The 17861-nt window shown below is 40.7% G+C and overlaps 1 protein-coding gene across 4 annotated transcripts; it reads right to left on the bottom strand.

Moving 5' to 3' along the window:
• Window positions 1-660: 660 nt before the first annotated feature.
• On the bottom strand, window positions 661-17763 carry atp6v0a1a (ATPase H+ transporting V0 subunit a1a). 4 transcript variants are annotated; one of them, XM_042504296.2, is made up of 22 exons: window positions 17630-17763; window positions 15690-15862; window positions 14916-14994; window positions 14591-14688; window positions 14374-14502; window positions 13374-13456; window positions 12767-12893; window positions 12590-12672; window positions 12406-12499; window positions 9603-9815; window positions 8103-8253; window positions 7751-7890; window positions 7428-7594; window positions 7233-7323; window positions 6599-6717; window positions 6277-6493; window positions 6063-6170; window positions 5865-5972; window positions 4896-4940; window positions 4267-4384; window positions 3966-4137; window positions 661-1633 (listed from the first exon to the last, which is right to left on the bottom strand). In XM_042504296.2, exons 2-22 carry the CDS (start codon window positions 15804-15806, stop codon window positions 1540-1542), a joined length of 2553 nt encoding a protein of 850 aa, XP_042360230.1. In that variant the 5' UTR covers window positions 15807-15862; window positions 17630-17763; the 3' UTR covers window positions 661-1539. The 4 variants fall into 4 exon arrangements, with proteins under 4 accessions (XP_042360230.1, XP_087947424.1, XP_087947423.1 ...); XM_088091298.1 differs by having other exon boundaries at window positions 4896-4913; XM_088091297.1 differs by having other exon boundaries at window positions 15690-15853; window positions 17630-17732.
• Window positions 17764-17861: the final 98 nt, after the last annotated feature.

The raw sequence follows: 17861 nt of genomic DNA, 5'->3' as shown, positions 1-17861 counted from the left end.
GACTTTTTTTCATGTACATAATAGATATATATCTTTAAATTCTGGTCACAAATCTGTTAAATCCATGTTAGTGATCACTTCTCCTTTCCCAAGATAATCCATCCACCTGACAGGTGCAGCACATCAAGATGCTGATTAAACAGCATGTCTCAGGTGTTTTGTGTTCTGTGCTGCACTTTTCTCTCCTGCAGCTGTGCCCAGGTGTGCTGCATCACCTAACGAGGTGCACTGCTCAGCGAGCTGCACCCGGCCTGAGAAAGAGCTGCTTAAAAGCTCCTTTTCCAGCAGCAGAGGACAGAAGCTTCTGGTGTTGGGACTGCTGGTTTTGCTGGCCCTTTGCCTAGTATTTTTCTTACCTCGTTTACTTATTTTATGTTACCAAATCCCATGGATTTGATTGTTTTTAAGACATCTTACTTTGTTATTTTGGGTTTGCTTACTCCATAGAGCTGCCCCACAGGCCCAGTTGGTCATTTCCCTTTTACCCTATATGTTTTGAAAGAAATCAAAAAGCTTGTGAGGGGTGTCCGAGTGCAAACTGATGTCAATCCAAGTTTCAAAGGGTTAAGAAAAGGCTTTGGTGGACACTTCTTCTTTCACTGCTGCAGATTAAATACAGAAAGTACATAAAAGGGACAAAACAAGCAAACCACAACTTGATCCTGCTCTTTCCACTTTATTGATACAGATGTACAATTAATGTGGGTGGTAAATGATTTCTGAGGAATTAATTTTGCGCTGTGGCTGTCACTCCCTTCTAAGTGTGACGATAACATTTTAAACCTCATGCTGTCACAGAACATCCACTTCCTTTAGATCTCCGTTCAGTCTCTGCCTGTAGACTAACAGAGAACACATCACTCAACACAAAGGGCATTTATGGCAATGTTAGTACAAAATGCAGGATTAAAGAGCCAGCTCATCTCCCTCTTCAAAGACTGACATTCTGAAATAAGTTTAACTGTTTTCCCTTTAGACCTTTATAGCCATTTGTGTGCGAGGTCAGTGACTGCAGTGTGCAAGGTGGGTTTGTGTTTTCAAAATCATGCAGATGAGATCCTCTGTGCACAATAAAGAACAGTACAGAGAGGACACACAGATAAGTTGTAAACAGTTGTCACTTCACTGAATAAGCATCACTCAACATAATCAGTCATTCGCGCAGAGAAGACCCCATTTATGATTTATGATCGAGCAACACTACCACAGGAAAATGCACATTTTATGAAGGAAAGATTTGCATAAATAATATTAAACTAAATAAAACACGGGTAAAACAAAAAATGACTTCACTATGACAATACACACAACAGATTACAGATAATGATATTTTTTCTGAGGAATGAATGAATTTCTGAGTAGATGTTCCCGCTTGGATTCTAAAAAGTAATGAGAAGTTTAAAACAAATGGCAGTCTGACAGATAATCTTGTGGAGTGTCACTCATGGAAACTTCATCACACACAGAAAAAAAATCACTATTCAACACCACAGATTCTTAAGGGATGAGTGACATTCATAGAAGCAGAGTTGTCAGATCTCAGTCTTCAAATCTCCCATCCAGGATGCTTTCAAAGGTGAAGGGGAGGAACTTGAAGCCCTGGCCTGAATAAAACTTGTTTTGGAACTCCACCCTGCAAAGAAAATAAAGATCCAATCAAAAAAAAAAACAATGACCAGGAAACCTCTCACACAATAACAGGCTCATAGTGATGATGGCTGTCCAGGTTGGGTAATGCTGAGCAGAGCAGTCGTGACTGATGACCCCTGCTCTTCATTACACAGCCTGGACCCTCCTGAACCCACTCATGCCTACATCCCTGCTCCTGGACCAGGGCCAAGAGTCCAACATATAAGCCTCTTCCCTTCTGGAAAATGATCAGGCTCTATTTTTAAAAGGGCCAATACTAAGTGACGGCTGTATGACCTTTAGACTGAGGAGCCATGAATACCTGCCATTCTGTAGTCTGTCTGGCGTGGGAAAGTAGTCGAAGGGGAGATGGTCATTACCAGTCTCCCCCAGTTCAAGACACATATCAACACCCACCTTTTTAAAAGTGCTTTTAATGTGCGAATAATGTTGTGTTTATTTTGATGTTGTGTGTATTTTAGCATAGTCTTTTTTATGATCTGTTATAACTTAAGTAAAGTGTCTCTGAGTACCTTGAAAAGCAATCTATAAATAAAATGCATTATTATCATTATCATCATAATTATTATTATTTTCTCCATCTCTACTTTGGCAGTCAGACCTTACATGTGACATTACATAATCACATGATCTCCTTATTAGTTTTTATATTAGCGTCCCTGCATTCAAAACTGCACCTTATTGTCTCTGACAGTGAAAGCTGGGTGACTCAGCATTCCTGTGTGAAGGATAATTATACAGAAGAGTTGCTGTAGCAAAAGGCATGCTCTGTAAAACTTCCAGCGGATTATGAAACCAGGATGACATTCAGCAAAGCCTGACAAAGAATGAGGAGATGGGGAGACAACAAAGGCTCCAGGGTAACATAGCAAGGAGTCCCAGACATGGACTGTTCTGTACGCCACACACGCAGCAAAAATGGAAACCATAACGCTCACTGGAGCCAGACGTGTTCCAGGCCGCGGGCCAGGAAAGGGAGCGGGCGACGGGAAACTGTAATTTGTTAACTTCTAATTGGGACACACCCTTGTTGACTAGTTTCGTGGTGCTGATGGGTACCTGTGGTGCAGTGGCGCCCACTGTAAGGTTATAATTTGTTGCAAATTCTCAACTGTGTAACTATTTAAAGAAACAGGTTACTTGTTGAATGGATCATCTGAATCTGGAGTTTTTTTAGGTGATGCTAATCAACTAATTACTCTCTCTGATACCATCTTTACAATCTGAACCTGTGCCCAACTAGACTTTCAATTTCCTAAATACAGGGTTCCTGCAGCTTAAGACTTTTTTGATGCAACTCCGAATTAAATTTAACACTAACTTCACAAAACTGATGGAAAAACACATGAACCGAAAATCAATTACTTAATATTGGGGAGGATTTTACTCGAATATTTATTGTAACATTAAACATTACTTATTCATGACGTTAATGCAAAGAGGCATTCAGTAAATTATTGTATTTTTTTACCATTTAGTTGAGATTTTATGACACAACGTTGGAAAATAATTCAGAAAAATCCTACTTCCCATGTCTTAGTATTTTCAAGACTTTCAAAAGATTGATTTAAGAGATTTTAATACTAATCACGGTCTTATATTTAAATTAATGAACTCAATGCCATTTAAGACTTCTAAGGATCTGCAGGAACCTTGTGAATATATGGCTGCCATCAACACTGGGTTTACACCTTTTGGTACAAATTGTGACTGTTTGAACTAACCGTTGTTCTTTTGTGATGCAAAGAAAGAGGAGAGCTGGACCTATGTTGAAAGAAATAGGCTGATGTGGTCACCCACTGTGTGTAATCGCCTACAAACAGAAGCAATAGCTTCCCATCAGTTTCAGATCACCAGCAGATGGTGCTGTAGGTCTATAGTTTATGTTGCTTATAGTCACAGAGTAAAGTCCTCTTTTAAAATACCAAATTCAGCGTAGCTTGTAAAACATTAGATAACAAGGCTTTTGTGAGTTTTATCTGTTTTCTGTTGACTTTGAATGAAGTGTGTTTGATGATGATGAAATGACGGTGACGTTTTCTGGGCCTTTTCTGGTTAGACAAAAAGGATCTGACTCTATATTAAATTAGGTCTATCTCTGTTTCTTCATAATGAGGTCAGACACTCGGAGGCGGAAAAAATAAGCACCTTTAGTGGAAATAAATTGTCAGAGCTTAATTGCCCATTAACAATGTTACATTGTGTACATTACATTCCCATTAGTCAATTAGCCACAAAAACATGGAGAGAGAAAAACAAAAAAGTAAATGAGCCACATACAAAAACACACACCACAAAAAAAGTACTCGACTTACCAGTGCAGTCGCAGTGCATGTAAGAAGGCTGATAAGCCCTCCATAATGAGGAGAATGGCAACTGTGAGAACAGCAAAAAAGAAAAAGACTATGGACAGAAGGAAGAAACCTCCCAAGCTGCTGCTCGAGAGGCCGATGCGCATCACCATGGACCACAGCACCTCTGACAACTCTGTGCATGGGAAAAAGAAAGCACACAGGTTTCAGCGCTGTGTTGGGTGCATGCATTATAGTTCCACTTCTATTAATAAATGTTTGTATATTATTTAGTCAAACCTTGATATTAAAAAGTGTGACTTACGTGCATGAGCCAGACTGAGGGCCCAAAGCCTCAGATAGGAGGCGGTGTTGGAGATACAGCCCAGGCAGTACTCTATGGTGTGGATGGCCTGATGCACTGCCACATCCCCAAAGTTAAACTGTGAGGGATAGAAATGACATCAAAGTGTCACCACATCAGCTTAAATCTCTAAAAAAAACTCAACAGCAGGTCCTGATGTCCACAAAAGAGTAGTCTGGTTCATTGTGTGTGCAAGATCATTCAGGTAATTAATAGGAAAGCCATTTGCCAATGTAGACCAGCAAAGCCCCTTAAATTAGAAGAGGCCGTTGTCTGAGGACCCTGTGAACCCAAAGTATCACCTGCCCTGCTCCTCATGCACATCAGCGGGACTGTACAGAAACACTGGCATATTGGCACCAACTGCTTGAGGAATCCCTGCAACCCCACGTTTCAACAAGTGAGCCATTAAAAACACCGACCACACACTGACTAACACCTACACACACCGACACAGCTAAGAGCAGCAGGCAGCGGCTGACAGCATACGTAAACATCAAAGCGAGGAGCAGAAAGACAGAGAATTGCTAGACATGCACTTTGACGGGAGGGGATAGGTTGTGGAGGTGCAGTGTGAGCTCCTGTCCTACCTCTTCTTCCTCGCGAGCCTTGACAGCAGGTGACAAAAGGCAATGCTTGGTTATCGACAGCACACACACAGATCGACAGACATCAGTTCACAGAGAAGTTACGAGAGAAATCAGTTAGTCACTTAAAAAGGAAAGAGGGTGAACATTACAGGATGTCAACACTCTGCTCACACAGGCGGTCAGGTCATTTTGGAATTAAATTAGGGGCAAAAATATCAGTTTGTTTTTTTCTTTAAGAGGTTCACAAGTTGACTAGTAGTGTTAAAACTCTTCAAGATGTACAAAAAAAACACAAGAAGTTAAAGGTGTGACTCCAGACGTAATTTGTAAGTATGCAGACTCATTCTAATACCGATAATTTGTGTAACATGTTTTTTTTCCCACATAGTAGCCTGTTCCCTGGTCGATGTGTTTTCCATATTTAGGTTCATTTATACTCCCTATACGCATGAAAATAGATTTGCCTGTAAATGTCAAAGCCTCCTGAGTAATTCCATTCGGCAGTTTTTAAAAATTTTCTTTGTTGCCACCTACAGTTGTATTTTACTGGAACCACGAGACACCGATCCAACAACCTCCAGTGGTACTCCTGTGTTATCCAGCCTGGATATTCTACAAGCAACTACACACATTATGAGCTGAAATATGAAACACAGAACTGTTCCATAAAGTGAACTCTCAGCATTTACTATAATCTAAGGGAGGCAGTGTGGAGCTTGTTAAACCTGTTTGCCCAACCGGATGTTCATCCATAATTGATGTTTTTCATTGCCACAGTGGAAGTGGAAACATGAGGTATCGATTTTTGTTTCCAATTGCGGCTGAGTGACTGAATTATTCAAGATGTGAGTAGATCCTATAACCGTGTCCCAGCCCCCACCCTCCCTCAAACTGCTGTTTTCTCCAGCTTTGTGAGCAAGAGGGAGAAATGTTGTCCTGTAAAAAACATTGATGACATGTTTCTTTTACCTCAGGCTCCTCCTCAGAGTGCTGCGAGAGCTGGTCATGCTGGATAATTTCAGCCTCGTCCTCAGTGGGTCCGTTGCCCACCCTGATCCCTCCAAAGTTCTGCGTACCCTGATATAGAAGATGGGAAAAATGACACAATTAAAAGGGGATTATAACACAGATAAAATATGTTATTTCAAGTGCTTGCTTTCATCTTACCAGGTGCTTCCGCCACAAATACTGTCTCCGCATAACTAGAGTTTTCACTATTAACATACAGGGAACACAGGCCAAGGCGATTACCACCAAAAGTGATTGTACGACCATCTACATATTCAGGAGAGACAACAGAAACAAAAAAAGGATGATTAGCATACTGTGGTTCATTTCAGAACAAAACAGTGAATGTATGGAACTAAAAAGTGTATCTGACCTGTCCTCTGTAGAGAGGTTTGTTACTGGGGTCGCTGTAGTTGAAGAGGAACATGTTGATAAAGGCGATGAGGAGACTGGGAGCATCCTTTGAAATCTTGACATCGTATGCGATCCACTTATAGAAGATCAGAATGACCAGGTAGCCAAAGAGACTGGACATGAAGATAATCTCTGGGATGAATCCCAAGTAGATATTCAGCGGCTTATCGAAATACCTGCAGATAACCACAAAGCATCACTTTAAATCTGTGCATAACTGCCATGGTGACAAAGAGAACAAAATAAGATATTCAAGTATAAACGCTTCTCAAAAAACTCACCGGTGATTTAAGAGACTCAGCGTCACTCCAAACAGCATGTGGATGACTCCCAGGATGACGGACATCTTCATCTTGAATGAGTTCAGGAATGTCAGCTTGTTGGTGGCAATGTTCCATATCTTGGAGACAAGACAGTCAAAGATAGTGAGCGTTCAATAATTAAGGGGATACTACCAATTTTCAATCGTCCTTATATCATAACAATTTGGGTAGGATGTGCAAATAAACTGGTGTTAACTTCCTCCATCTAACCAGAGCCCAGACCTCTCTGCTCATCTCCAAGCTCTAATCCAGATTTTTGCTTGCTCTACGGCTGTTGCTCCAACTACAGATTGTACCTCTGCGTTTCTAAAACGCCTGCCACCACGGACACAGAGAATATAGAAGCAAATTTAGGGCAATACCTGCCTCGCTCTGTCTCTACTTCAATCTCAGACTAAACTCGGATCAAACGGTAAAACTAAGCAGTTGAATTCACACATGAACCAAGTGATGTTAGGGAAAGCATTAATCGATGGAATTTAATTATTTTAACAGATCTATAATCATTTGCCAAGACTTGGTGTAAAAGCATGTAAGCTAATTTGATTTTAGTAGAATGAGAAGAATACACATGACAAAGATAAATACTCACCGGATCGATTCCAAAGGGGTACGGCCCAGTGAACACTCCATCTATAACCGGGTCCAACTGCATAAGTTTATTTTCCTGCAGTATTTCAAACCTGAACAGGATAAGAAAACTGATCAGTTTTGTGACTTGAATGACTGAACATCCACAGCAGTCACTGAGTCAAAGCTCCAGTCAGTGGTAGCCAATAATACTTACGTCCAGTTGCCCCCGCGTCGAATGTCGAACATGGGCCTGACGCTCCAGCCAGAGCCAAAAATGTTGAGGGACTTTGAAAAGCAGTCGTTGTAAATCATCCCAGTGTAGACTGAGAATATTCCCATTAGCAGGATGATGTAGCGCCCTGCAAACACCATGTTGAACATCTGCCACAGAACAATCAATAAGTAATGAGGTTATAAAGCAAGAAAAGCTTCAATTATGAACATAAATCCACAAAAAAATCTGCACATCTGTGGGGCTGGTGGGTCTCTAATAAAGATGGTGTGGGGCAGATGAGACGGTCATGATGGGATCCATACCTCATTATCGTTCTTCTGGGCCATCAGCCTGCTCTCTCTCAACACAAGGTACAGGGCGGCACAGGTCATGAGCACCCCGTGGCCCAGGTCACCAAACATAACAGCAAATAGGAAGGGGAAGGTGATGATGGTGAATTGCGCTGGAGACGACGAGGTAGGGAGGCAGGCAGCACATGAGGGGAGGGGTGGTGTGGCAGGTGAAACAACAAATGAGTGTCACGATAAAGAGCATGTCCACACAAACTGATAATGGCTGATGAGGTGGTCCCAATCAGATCCCGAGATAAAACTGATGATATAATGACAGACAGAGTTTTCGGGTGTACAGATGAGAAGGCTGGCACATGCTTACCTGGGTTAACCTCGCGGTAGCTGCCGATTCCATAAGCATCCACAATGTTTTGGAAGCCTGCGGTGAACTTATTTGTCTTGTTATAGGTGGGCGGAGTCTGCTTGGTCTGCATCCTATTCAGGATGGAAGGCACAGTGGAGCCGCTCTTCTCCTAAAGAGCAACCACAAGATTATCATGATGCACATTTGGTTTCTTTCACAGACCTGAAACACTGGACCATTTTAACCATGCAATAAGCCGGACACACCCTTGAGATATTGGAAAATCCTTCTAATCTTTACAAGAATGGGACCACGTGCTGAGAATGCTGAAAGCCAGCTGTAAATGAGCCGTATCAAGCTGCTTTCTCCATTCATAAGACTGAGCCTGTCACTGCTCTGAACTGAACCTCTGACTTCCCTAAATTCTGAATTTAAAATACACTGATACTTGATTATGATTATGGATTTATCTTAGCTGAGTTCACAAAACCTGACAGGACAACTTTGTAAAAAGGTGGAAAAAGTGGTACGGATGAGATCTTGATGCAGTACACCAGTACCCGTGGGCCCGATTTGGCCCATGATAGGGTGCTATGTGGCCTGAAGACCAAACACACTGATTCACACTGGAAATGTCTTTTTTACAAGTAATGTGCCAAAGTGCATAAAAAGCATCAAAAATATCGCTTGTTTACTAAAAGAAAAGTGCCAGGCGAATATCCCCCTGGATCCCCACGCCAGAGATCCGGGCTAAGTCCTGGATGTCCTCAAATTCTAGAAATGCCTCTGTATACTATATATCTAACCTATGCAGGCTTGCTCTGACTGGATTTGCGTCTTGCCGAAAATGAGTGACAGCAAAGGTCAAAAGGTTGAAAACAGACAGTTAAATTACTGATAAAATACTGTTAATGTTTGTTTATTAACCCTTTGAAACCTGAGCAAACTGGCTGTGCCTTCATTACCCACAATGCAACTCAACCACCGACAGTTCAGTCAGAGATTCGGATGTGTTATGCTAGTAGAAGGCAGACAGAATAGCCAGTTTGGAACCAAAACGAGTGTAGCGTTTGGCTTTGATCACTGCAGCGTGAGCAGCTGGCCTCATTCACCACCTCCCTTTCATCCTCCTACGTCTGTCTGCACCTGATCACCATGATGGGAATTTGTTGCAGTCAGCAAAACTTTTGGTTTATTTAAAAAAAATGTTTTTGGAAAAATCTATTTTTGGAACCTGTATGTTTGTTGCCACAATGACTTGTAAACTCCTCTGGTTGGGGATTAGACAGTAAAATAAACACACCACAGTGTAACAATGAATAAACTGATATGTGAGTACAAACAAAAGCTGGAGTAAACTGCAAACATCCTGTTTGCGCTAACCTAGTTTAGATCTGTTTGTTTCAAACTGGTTCCTCTACTTTGAATACATGACCAAGTAAACTTACACAAAAAGTAAAATTACTAAATGGCAGATATTTTCCTAAAAAGTAGACTGCCTGTTGCTCAGTTACTCACCGTCCCCCTGCGGAGGGCAAACTGGATGGAGTCCATGTCGGAGACGGGACACCACACCTCAGCGATCAGACACTTCTGAGTGACGTCAATGTTGCAGAGGTTGAGGGTGTGGTAGATGGCCTTCATCTTCCTCACCTTGATGAACCACACTCTGATCGTCTTGGCTGCAGCCTGCAGGACCCGCTGCCTGTGATCCTCAGTCTGGTTCAGCACCTTGAGAGGGAGACGAGTGGTGATGGAGATCAGAGTGAAATCTTTTACATGACTGTAACATAAGTGCTATTCGTGATTCATGATTTTTTTGCCATATTTTGTGTATTTTATCTCATGCCCTTTGTCTGTAACTCAATGTCATTGCTGCCGATCTTGACACTTAAAAAATACATTTTAAAGCTTTTCTGGTAAAAACAAAATGCCTGTAACAGTAGATACTAGTAACTGTGGAAGATTAACGTTTTCTTTACAATCCTGGAGTCAAAAAGTGATGATACAAATGTCAGCTGTGGGAGCCAAAAATATGTATTCTCACCATTCTAATTAACCCCGTGCTTTTCTATGAACTACAAGTGCATCTGAGTGATGGTCAGTTATTTTTCTTTTAATAATAAATGACTTCTTGATACAATACCCAGCAATTACTAACTAAAATTCTTTCAGTCATATCATTTATTATCTATAAATCTATATGTCCACTACAAGGCTATATTAGGAGACAATATATATCAAGAGATTTTAAAATCTCCTCCAAACTACTAAAGGGAACTAAAAAAATAAACAAAATATTAAATGAACTACAGTTACAATAAGGTTGGATGAAATAACTGGATAGGCTTAGGTTGTGTATGAGGTGTCATGTGTGCAAGTCTTTTTTTTGTGTGTGTGTGTGTGTGTGTGTGTGTGTGTGTGTCTGTGAGAGTGAGAGAGCCAAAGGAGAGGATGGGAAAGGCGAAAGTTTCATGCCAGTGGCTTAAAACAATGTGACAATTTATACTTGATGTTTGTGATATAGTCATTTTATACATCCCATGTGGAACATGCCAAAATACATTGAGTATATTCAAAATATCTCCCACGCCTACATTGAATCATACATTCCCTGATATTGATAGAAAGGGTTTAGATTTCCGGGCGTGATTAGTGAGCAGTAAGGCATGCGTGAAAGAGCAACGGGCTGTTTAATCCATTAGGTTTTTTTTTTTCCGAAAGAGATATAGGATATTCCCAGGTATGCTGCTGCATGACTCACATTTAAAGCAGAGTCCCATGATCAGCAAATAGCAGGATATCTAAGCTCTGTGCTGTCTGTCGGGCACAGTCTCGCCTGCTGTCGAGAGGCTTAATGGCCCACACATAGCGGACTGCTGTCCAAACAGCTTGGCATTCCTCATCAGCCATGCCTTTCTGTCATTCAGCCCTCATGCACACGTAGCGACAAGCATAACGCTGCATCCTTTAACACCAAGATCCACATTCCTCTGGACGCAGAGCTGTGAGAGGATATCATTCAATTTGTCAAACAGGAGGCATATCAACTATCAGTCTTGTGCAAGATGTTTCTGTGGCAAATGTCAGTGGTCCTTTAATATCGGAGTGCATACACTTGAACACAATTGACACAACCGGCTGACAGAAGTGAGTATATCTCACGTTACATCACTTCTAAGAGTCTGCGGCTAGAACAAATATGATCTTTCTGTGATATGCAAGTCTGTGTGACATGATGTAAAACACACATATGGGCGGATGTATCCTCACAACCATATAAGATGTTTTTCATTTGCGAAGCTAAAGGAAAGAGGGATTCTACCTTGTGCTAGATAACAAGTCACTGAGGAGTAATGCAACACCGCGGACACAATAACAACATTGTAGTGGAAAGATTCTGCTTCTAGGCTGAAGCTTGACAAGTGATGACCAGCAGCAGCTAAAGTTCACTGAAACAAATCAATAACTAAGGCAAATCTCCCACAAATTCAGGTATTAACAGAAGAGGGTTGCAGGTCAAATGAGATGAGTGGACCTGTTCTCTCACCATTAGAAAATGTACCAAGTTTGAAAAACTTTTTTGCGTAAAAGACACCCAAGCCTTGCATGCACTGCCTCATAGCAGTTTCAGCCATGCCGCAATATCTCAGTTATATAGCTGTTAAATTGCACTTCTCAGTGCAACAGTTAGCTGGAGGACAGTGGATCAAAATATGAGGTTTGTTGGTTCTGCTATCCTGATGTGACATTTGGCAAGAGATGTTACCAATTATTTTAAGACTTTGCAATGCAACATCGGATAAAAGCAATTCACAAAATCTCACCTCCCATGTCTTTGCATTTTGAAGACTTTTGAAAGAATGATTTAAGGCATTTTATTACCAATAAAGTCTTGTTTTTAAAATGATAAATTAAATGCCTTAAGACTCTTAAGGATCCATAGAAAGCCTGTATAAATCAGTGGCTAAAGAAAACAAAGCAAGAATAGCTCATTTATAGGCCCACAAATCTTATCATGGAAATGTTTTTTATCAGCTGACTTTTGTGCGACCTGAATCAAATGAATTTATCGCTTATATAATATCTAGCTCAGAGTTGAGGCGGGAAACTAGGAATAAACTGTATGGAGCAGATGTCTTACATGCCTTGTGAAATTTCCTCTAATGACACTTTGCAGTGTATTAAAAAAAAGAAAGAAATGTGCTGCTGACAAGGCAGAAACGGAAAAAAGAGAGAACTAAACTGTTTAAGTGTGTTTCTGTGGAAGTTGATGTTAATGAGTCAACATTTTGTGACGGTTTTCCCTCCCTGTATTTACCATTTGCAGGTCATCGATGCGTGCATTCACCCCTGCAAGCATCTCTTTCCTCTCCTGCGGTGTTTCTGGACACGGGTACAAGGTTGCTCTGAACCTGAAGACAGACGAGGAAGAAGCACAGATCTCAGGATCTGTTGACCAAAAACACTTCATAAAATTATACAAATGTTGGCCAGCCACTCACCCCTCACAGATCTTCTTGACTCTATTCTTAAGTTGGTCTCCCTGGAAGAAGATGATGAAGACGGACTTGTGGACTTGATCGCCCTGTGGAATCATTACAGAGTTAGGATTTAAGTAAGACAACACTGAAACAGGTATTATCAACGTCACAGGACATCAGCGCTTCAACGGTTCTGACCGTAGCCGGGTCCTCCAGAGGATCTTCAATGTCTGCCTGCCTCAGGAACACATTTCCTCTGCAAACTCTCCACAGCATCCTCTCAAATGTGGGAATGCGTTCCCTGCCAATGACTCCAGCCACAAATCTATAACATGGAAATAATGGAAAAATGCTGTCATCAGTGCTGTCAAGTATTTTTATTGTTTTTAAGCTTGGATTATAATTTAAGCTTGGAATAGTCCTTATGTGAATGCTAAGCAACCCTCATTCTTACAAGACAAAATATCAAATGAAAGATTAATAACCTCTGCTTTAATACCATTCAGTGACAATGGACAGTTGAGGCAATCTTCCCATAGTCATTCAGATTCCCTAATAATGTTAAATATTTAAGTCTGTCTTTTCTTTGGCTCTGTAAGAAGGAAGAGCTGACACTGATGGAAAGTTCGTCACTGATGGGAATTACATTTATGAATGTGGACTGTGAGCAGATTCGAGTGTGGGAGGTGACTGGCTATTTGTACCCCTCTGGTTTCTGACACAGATGACAGGAGTGCACAGAATAAAAATCTGTAAATAAAGCTTAATCCTTTTGAATGATTAAAGACCACAAAAACAGACTCACCCCAGTCTGAGAGGAGCCACTCGGATGGGCTCATTGGGGTCCAGGAGGGTGGATGACTCCTCCAGTAAACTGGGATCCTCCATCTGCATGAGAGTCAGTTAACGATTAGTTCTTATAACTCCAACTGTATTACCATATGTACATATTTGTAAACACAGACAACTTCTCAAACACTTTATTGCCATAAATGTTGAGATTTTGACAGGATAAAAGTTGAAACGCGAGCGTCAGTGTTTGTTTCCAGCACAGACAGCCACTTTCTCAGTTAATGGTTGACAGTTACGTGTTAAGCTCAATGATTCACCTCAATAAAAGCTCATAACAACCTGTAAAAGATGACTTAACATTGTAAGTCGACACAGTTTTGTTTGTGAGGGCAATGAAGTAGAGCGGATGTTGGGCAAAGGTGGGCAGGAGAGGCTTTGCTCTGGCAAATGACCAGTAAACACGGAATCAAATCTGTGCAAAGTATGATACAGAAGTGGAGTCAAAGCATGTTAAGCATTGTGACTGGCTGATGTAAAGGTGCCGAGGCCATGTGAGCAACTATCAGCGATCACGAGTGAAACACCTTCTGCCAAATCAAGCTGCAAAAAAAATGCTCAATTGTGTATGTATGTGTATGTGTGTATGTGTGTGTGTGTGTGTGTGTGTGTGTGTGTGTATGTGTGTGTGTGTGTGTGTGTGTGTGAGTGCACTCAGCTTATCAGCACAATCTGTATTACAGCAATGCTAACCAGAAAAGGCTGCCTTTAGACTTACACATTGTTTTTCTTGCCCATTGCCACAGTGAATACATAAAAAAATTAAAGTTGTGGTTAAACAATAACCCATCAATACATATAAAATAGTTCATAAGTTACTAAAGCTGTGTTTATGTTACAAACATGACAAAAAACAGTTATAAAAGTAAAAGTCCCACTTCTCTCTTACAGGCCACCACAATACTCGTTAAATAACAAGAGCTGAGCTCATCGTTTTACAAGGCACACATGCTGACCTCATCAAAAAACTGCTGCGTGCGACGCAGGATGTGCTTGAGCTCGGTAAGTTCCAGGAAGTTTTTCTTCAGGGCTTCTTGGTTGGTGTTTATTTCCTTCAGCTCATTCTCAAGCTTCTCAAATGTGGCCTGTGGTGAGACATATAGAGGGGTCAGCAGAGGGACACAGCAGATGATAAAGCTCAGTGTATATCTTTAACAAAGAGAGAGCGGTCACCTCCAGGTCAATCATGTCCCTGGGGAAGGGGACTTCTGGGTTTTCTCCTGTGTCAACTATCGGGATGTTGGCCTTCTTTATTTCTTTCTCCACAAATCCTGTGAGAGCGGAGTATTAAGGTAAAAAGAGAGGTACAGGTGTGTGCATGTAGTTGTTCATGCTGGATAAGAAACACCTCATTTATATTTTTACAGGCCCGTTACAGCAACTTAAAAGGTGAAAAAAATGAAATAAAACGATATTGTCATTGCAAAATTATTTCCACCCAGAGCTCCTGCAATGATCAGAGGCAGTTTTGGCAAAATACATATCTGAGCAGACTTACTCAGCTTGCGATCCATCTCCTCACATCGTCGTACTTCGTTGACAAATTTCCGTTGGAACACATTAACATCAGGATTCAGCTGCGAGGAAAAAAACAAAAAGAAAAACGTGAGAGTGAAACAGCAGAACGTAGAGTGTCGTGTTTACAAAAACATGTCAGGTAAGTAAAATGTGTAAAATGTTATCCGAGTGGGTTCAAAACAAGGAACACACACTTAAATCAAAAACTTGAGCTGTTTCAAGGTCAATATTTTAAATATGTGCTCAAATTCTGCATAAGTATGCATAAAATACCCTGCCATTAAAACTGGGGATTTTCTGACAATAAACTCTTTTATAAAGTATTGTTGCTTAAAAAATACTATATTTTGTTTAACTGGTTGAAAATGTATAATTTAATAAAATTATTAAGACACCACTGTTGATGCACAGAACGACTGTGTTACAGCTCATCCTGCATTGTAGCACAAAGCTTCCCTCAGGGCTCGTCAGGAATGGGCTTTCTCATGTGTGGAATGAGGGGTCAGCTGTGAGCACATGATGAACATGATGCTGAAGGCACGCACTTTCTCAGCAATGTCAATGTTGTCATTGATGTGGTCATTTCTATCACCATGACAGATGACATGGATGACTTAAAAAAAAAACAAAACCTTTTAACATTAGGTCAACAGCTTTGGAAAGCAAGTTTGTAAGAAAATGGCAAACCAGAGCAGAATGTGTAGATGACAGAGTGATCACGATTCAGAGGACAACAGCGTAACAGTGGACTTACATCCCGAAACTGCACCATCCCGATCTCTCCCAGTTCACTGACACAACAATAGGCAGCTTCTGACTGGAGGAAGAGCTGAGCCAGCGTCATCTCTTGACTTCTGAAGAGTTCCCCCATGTTGCCAAAGGATGGGAGCGCTCAGCACCCTTAAAATCAACCAGAGGCTGTGGAATCTGAATATTAGTAATATCCATTAGACACACTCAAAAGAAACTATTTGAAAAAAGATGATCTAAGTGGTCGAGTTAGTATCATATGGGAAAAGAATAATGAATTGGAGCCCTTGTAATTTGGTTCTGTATATTAGGTGTGACAGTCATCTAGTGGAGCTCTCTTTTTTTTGTCCCTCCCTCTTCTTTTCTCTTTTAATCCCTGTATTTGCACTTTATATATATATTTTGCTTTGATTTTCTTTTTATGTGTATGTTTATATGTTAGTCATAAGAGTACACACACGCGTGTATATACATATACTTATGTATTACCATGTTACTCCATGTATGGCATGTTGTAATTTATTTATTTATGCTTTTTGTTGTTGTTTAGTTGCTGTACAAGGTGGCTGATTTTATGATAGATGGTAAATGTGTGGAATTATGAAATAGCAGGCAAAATTTCACACATAAAATTTGATCATGTGTAATTTTATTGTCGTTATACACCTTTATTTATCATTAAATATAGACTGTTATTATGATGGACCACTTGGTGACACACCTACTCACGTAATACTTATTTTAAAAAGAAATGTCATCAATACATGAGCTATATCATACGAAAGATACATGAAAATTATGACAATTTATTTTTTTTTAAAGTTTAAAAGAGAGAAGTTCTACATTCAACACATTTCTGTGCATGGCACAGCAGTGTCAGATCACTAATGGGGGTTGCCTGCATCAGTTGTGTGTTAGTTTAACACAAGTGTGACAAAGAAAAAAAAATATCAGTCTGCCCCTTATGCTGATCTCATGATCAGAACAGGAATGTGGTTACGCTTGAAAAAAGGTTTCTCTAAACATTACAAAATAGGCTACTTAAAAGTGGCAGTATCTTTTTAATTGTGGATGCAGTTTATCAGCCAATGTCAGCAGAATGCAGTACCTGTAATATTTTTCATTTAACACTAAAAGTTGAAGATTTTTTTTCAGAATATCTTTCAGCTAAACAGCACAGCCTCATGCTGTAAAAGACCACACAGGGCTTATCTGTGGATTACAGGGTAGCATGTGATCAGTAGCTCTAGTAAGCCTCAGCACTCCCACTGCAGCAACGCAGAGGGCACGTTAACTGATTAAAACACAGCAAAACAGGTTTACATAACACACTGACACTTGATCAAATAAAACATTTCTTTAAAAAAAAAACTGTATTTATCTCCTAGATCAACAAGTGAGGCAGCTTATAACAATCATAGCGACTATCAATACCGGAGCTCCACCTGTCAAAGCTGATGTCAGATAGCTAATGGCAAATCAAATGAACATGTCACTGTCACAGCTACCTGTCATCGATCTGCCAAAACTCTTAACATCGCATACTAAATAACCCAGCAAAGCCAAATAATCATTTAACTAAGGTTATTTCAAGTTAGCGAGGCAATATTAGCCGACGTTTGCTCGTCAGATTAGCAAGCGTTAGTTAAACTTTAATGCTGAGAATACGAAACGTTATACAACTGAATATTAACCGTTGTGTGGGTAATATTTACTTTTTCTGACATCGGTTGTCGATCGTTTATAGTTAAGCACTAACAGTTACTCGACGTTAGCTCAGTTTACAGTTTAAACGGTGTATTAGGGCTAACAAGAGAGCTAACGCTAACTTAGCGCACCTGTTGCTCAGTATCTGACTTGGCCCACAATAAAAACATCAACACTGGAGTAGTCTAAAGAATAAATAGCATCGATTATTGTGTAAATAAGCAGCATTGTCCTTACTGTTTGAGGGGGAGATGTCTCTCTCCTCCTTGGTTTCCTTCCTGGTTCTCTCTATGCTGTTGATGATGGACTACGCTGCTCGGTAGCTTACGGTTGACGGGACTCTAAAAAAGTGGTGTTTCGCCCGGGGGGCGGGGCTTTATGTCCTGCGTCACAGTGAGTGGTGCGAGCCTGATGCGCGTTCTCGTCTGCTCGCATTAAGATCTTGTTGTCACCTGTTGATGAAACTAGC

This window comes from Plectropomus leopardus, chromosome 18, assembly GCF_026936395.1.
Source record: "Plectropomus leopardus strain MGB_pleo_1.0 chromosome 18, ASM2693639v1, whole genome shotgun sequence".
Classification (NCBI taxonomy): domain Eukaryota; kingdom Metazoa; phylum Chordata; class Actinopteri; order Perciformes; family Serranidae; genus Plectropomus; species Plectropomus leopardus.
Note: the sequence above shows the minus strand (reverse complement) of the source record. Positions and strands in the feature narration are given on the sequence as shown.

Coding starts and splice junctions, on each gene's coding strand:
- atp6v0a1a (XM_042504296.2), bottom strand. CDS start 15,806: ATGGGGGAACTCTTCAGAAGTCAAGAGATGACGCTGGCTCAGCTCTTC. Junction 12,894..13,373: donor GTGGCTCCTCTCAGACTGGG/GTGAGTCTGTTT, acceptor TCCATGTTATAG/ATTTGTGGCTGGAGTCATTG. Junction 7,595..7,750: donor CCCAGAAGAACGATAATGAG/GTATGGATCCCA, acceptor GTTCTGTGGCAG/ATGTTCAACATGGTGTTTGC.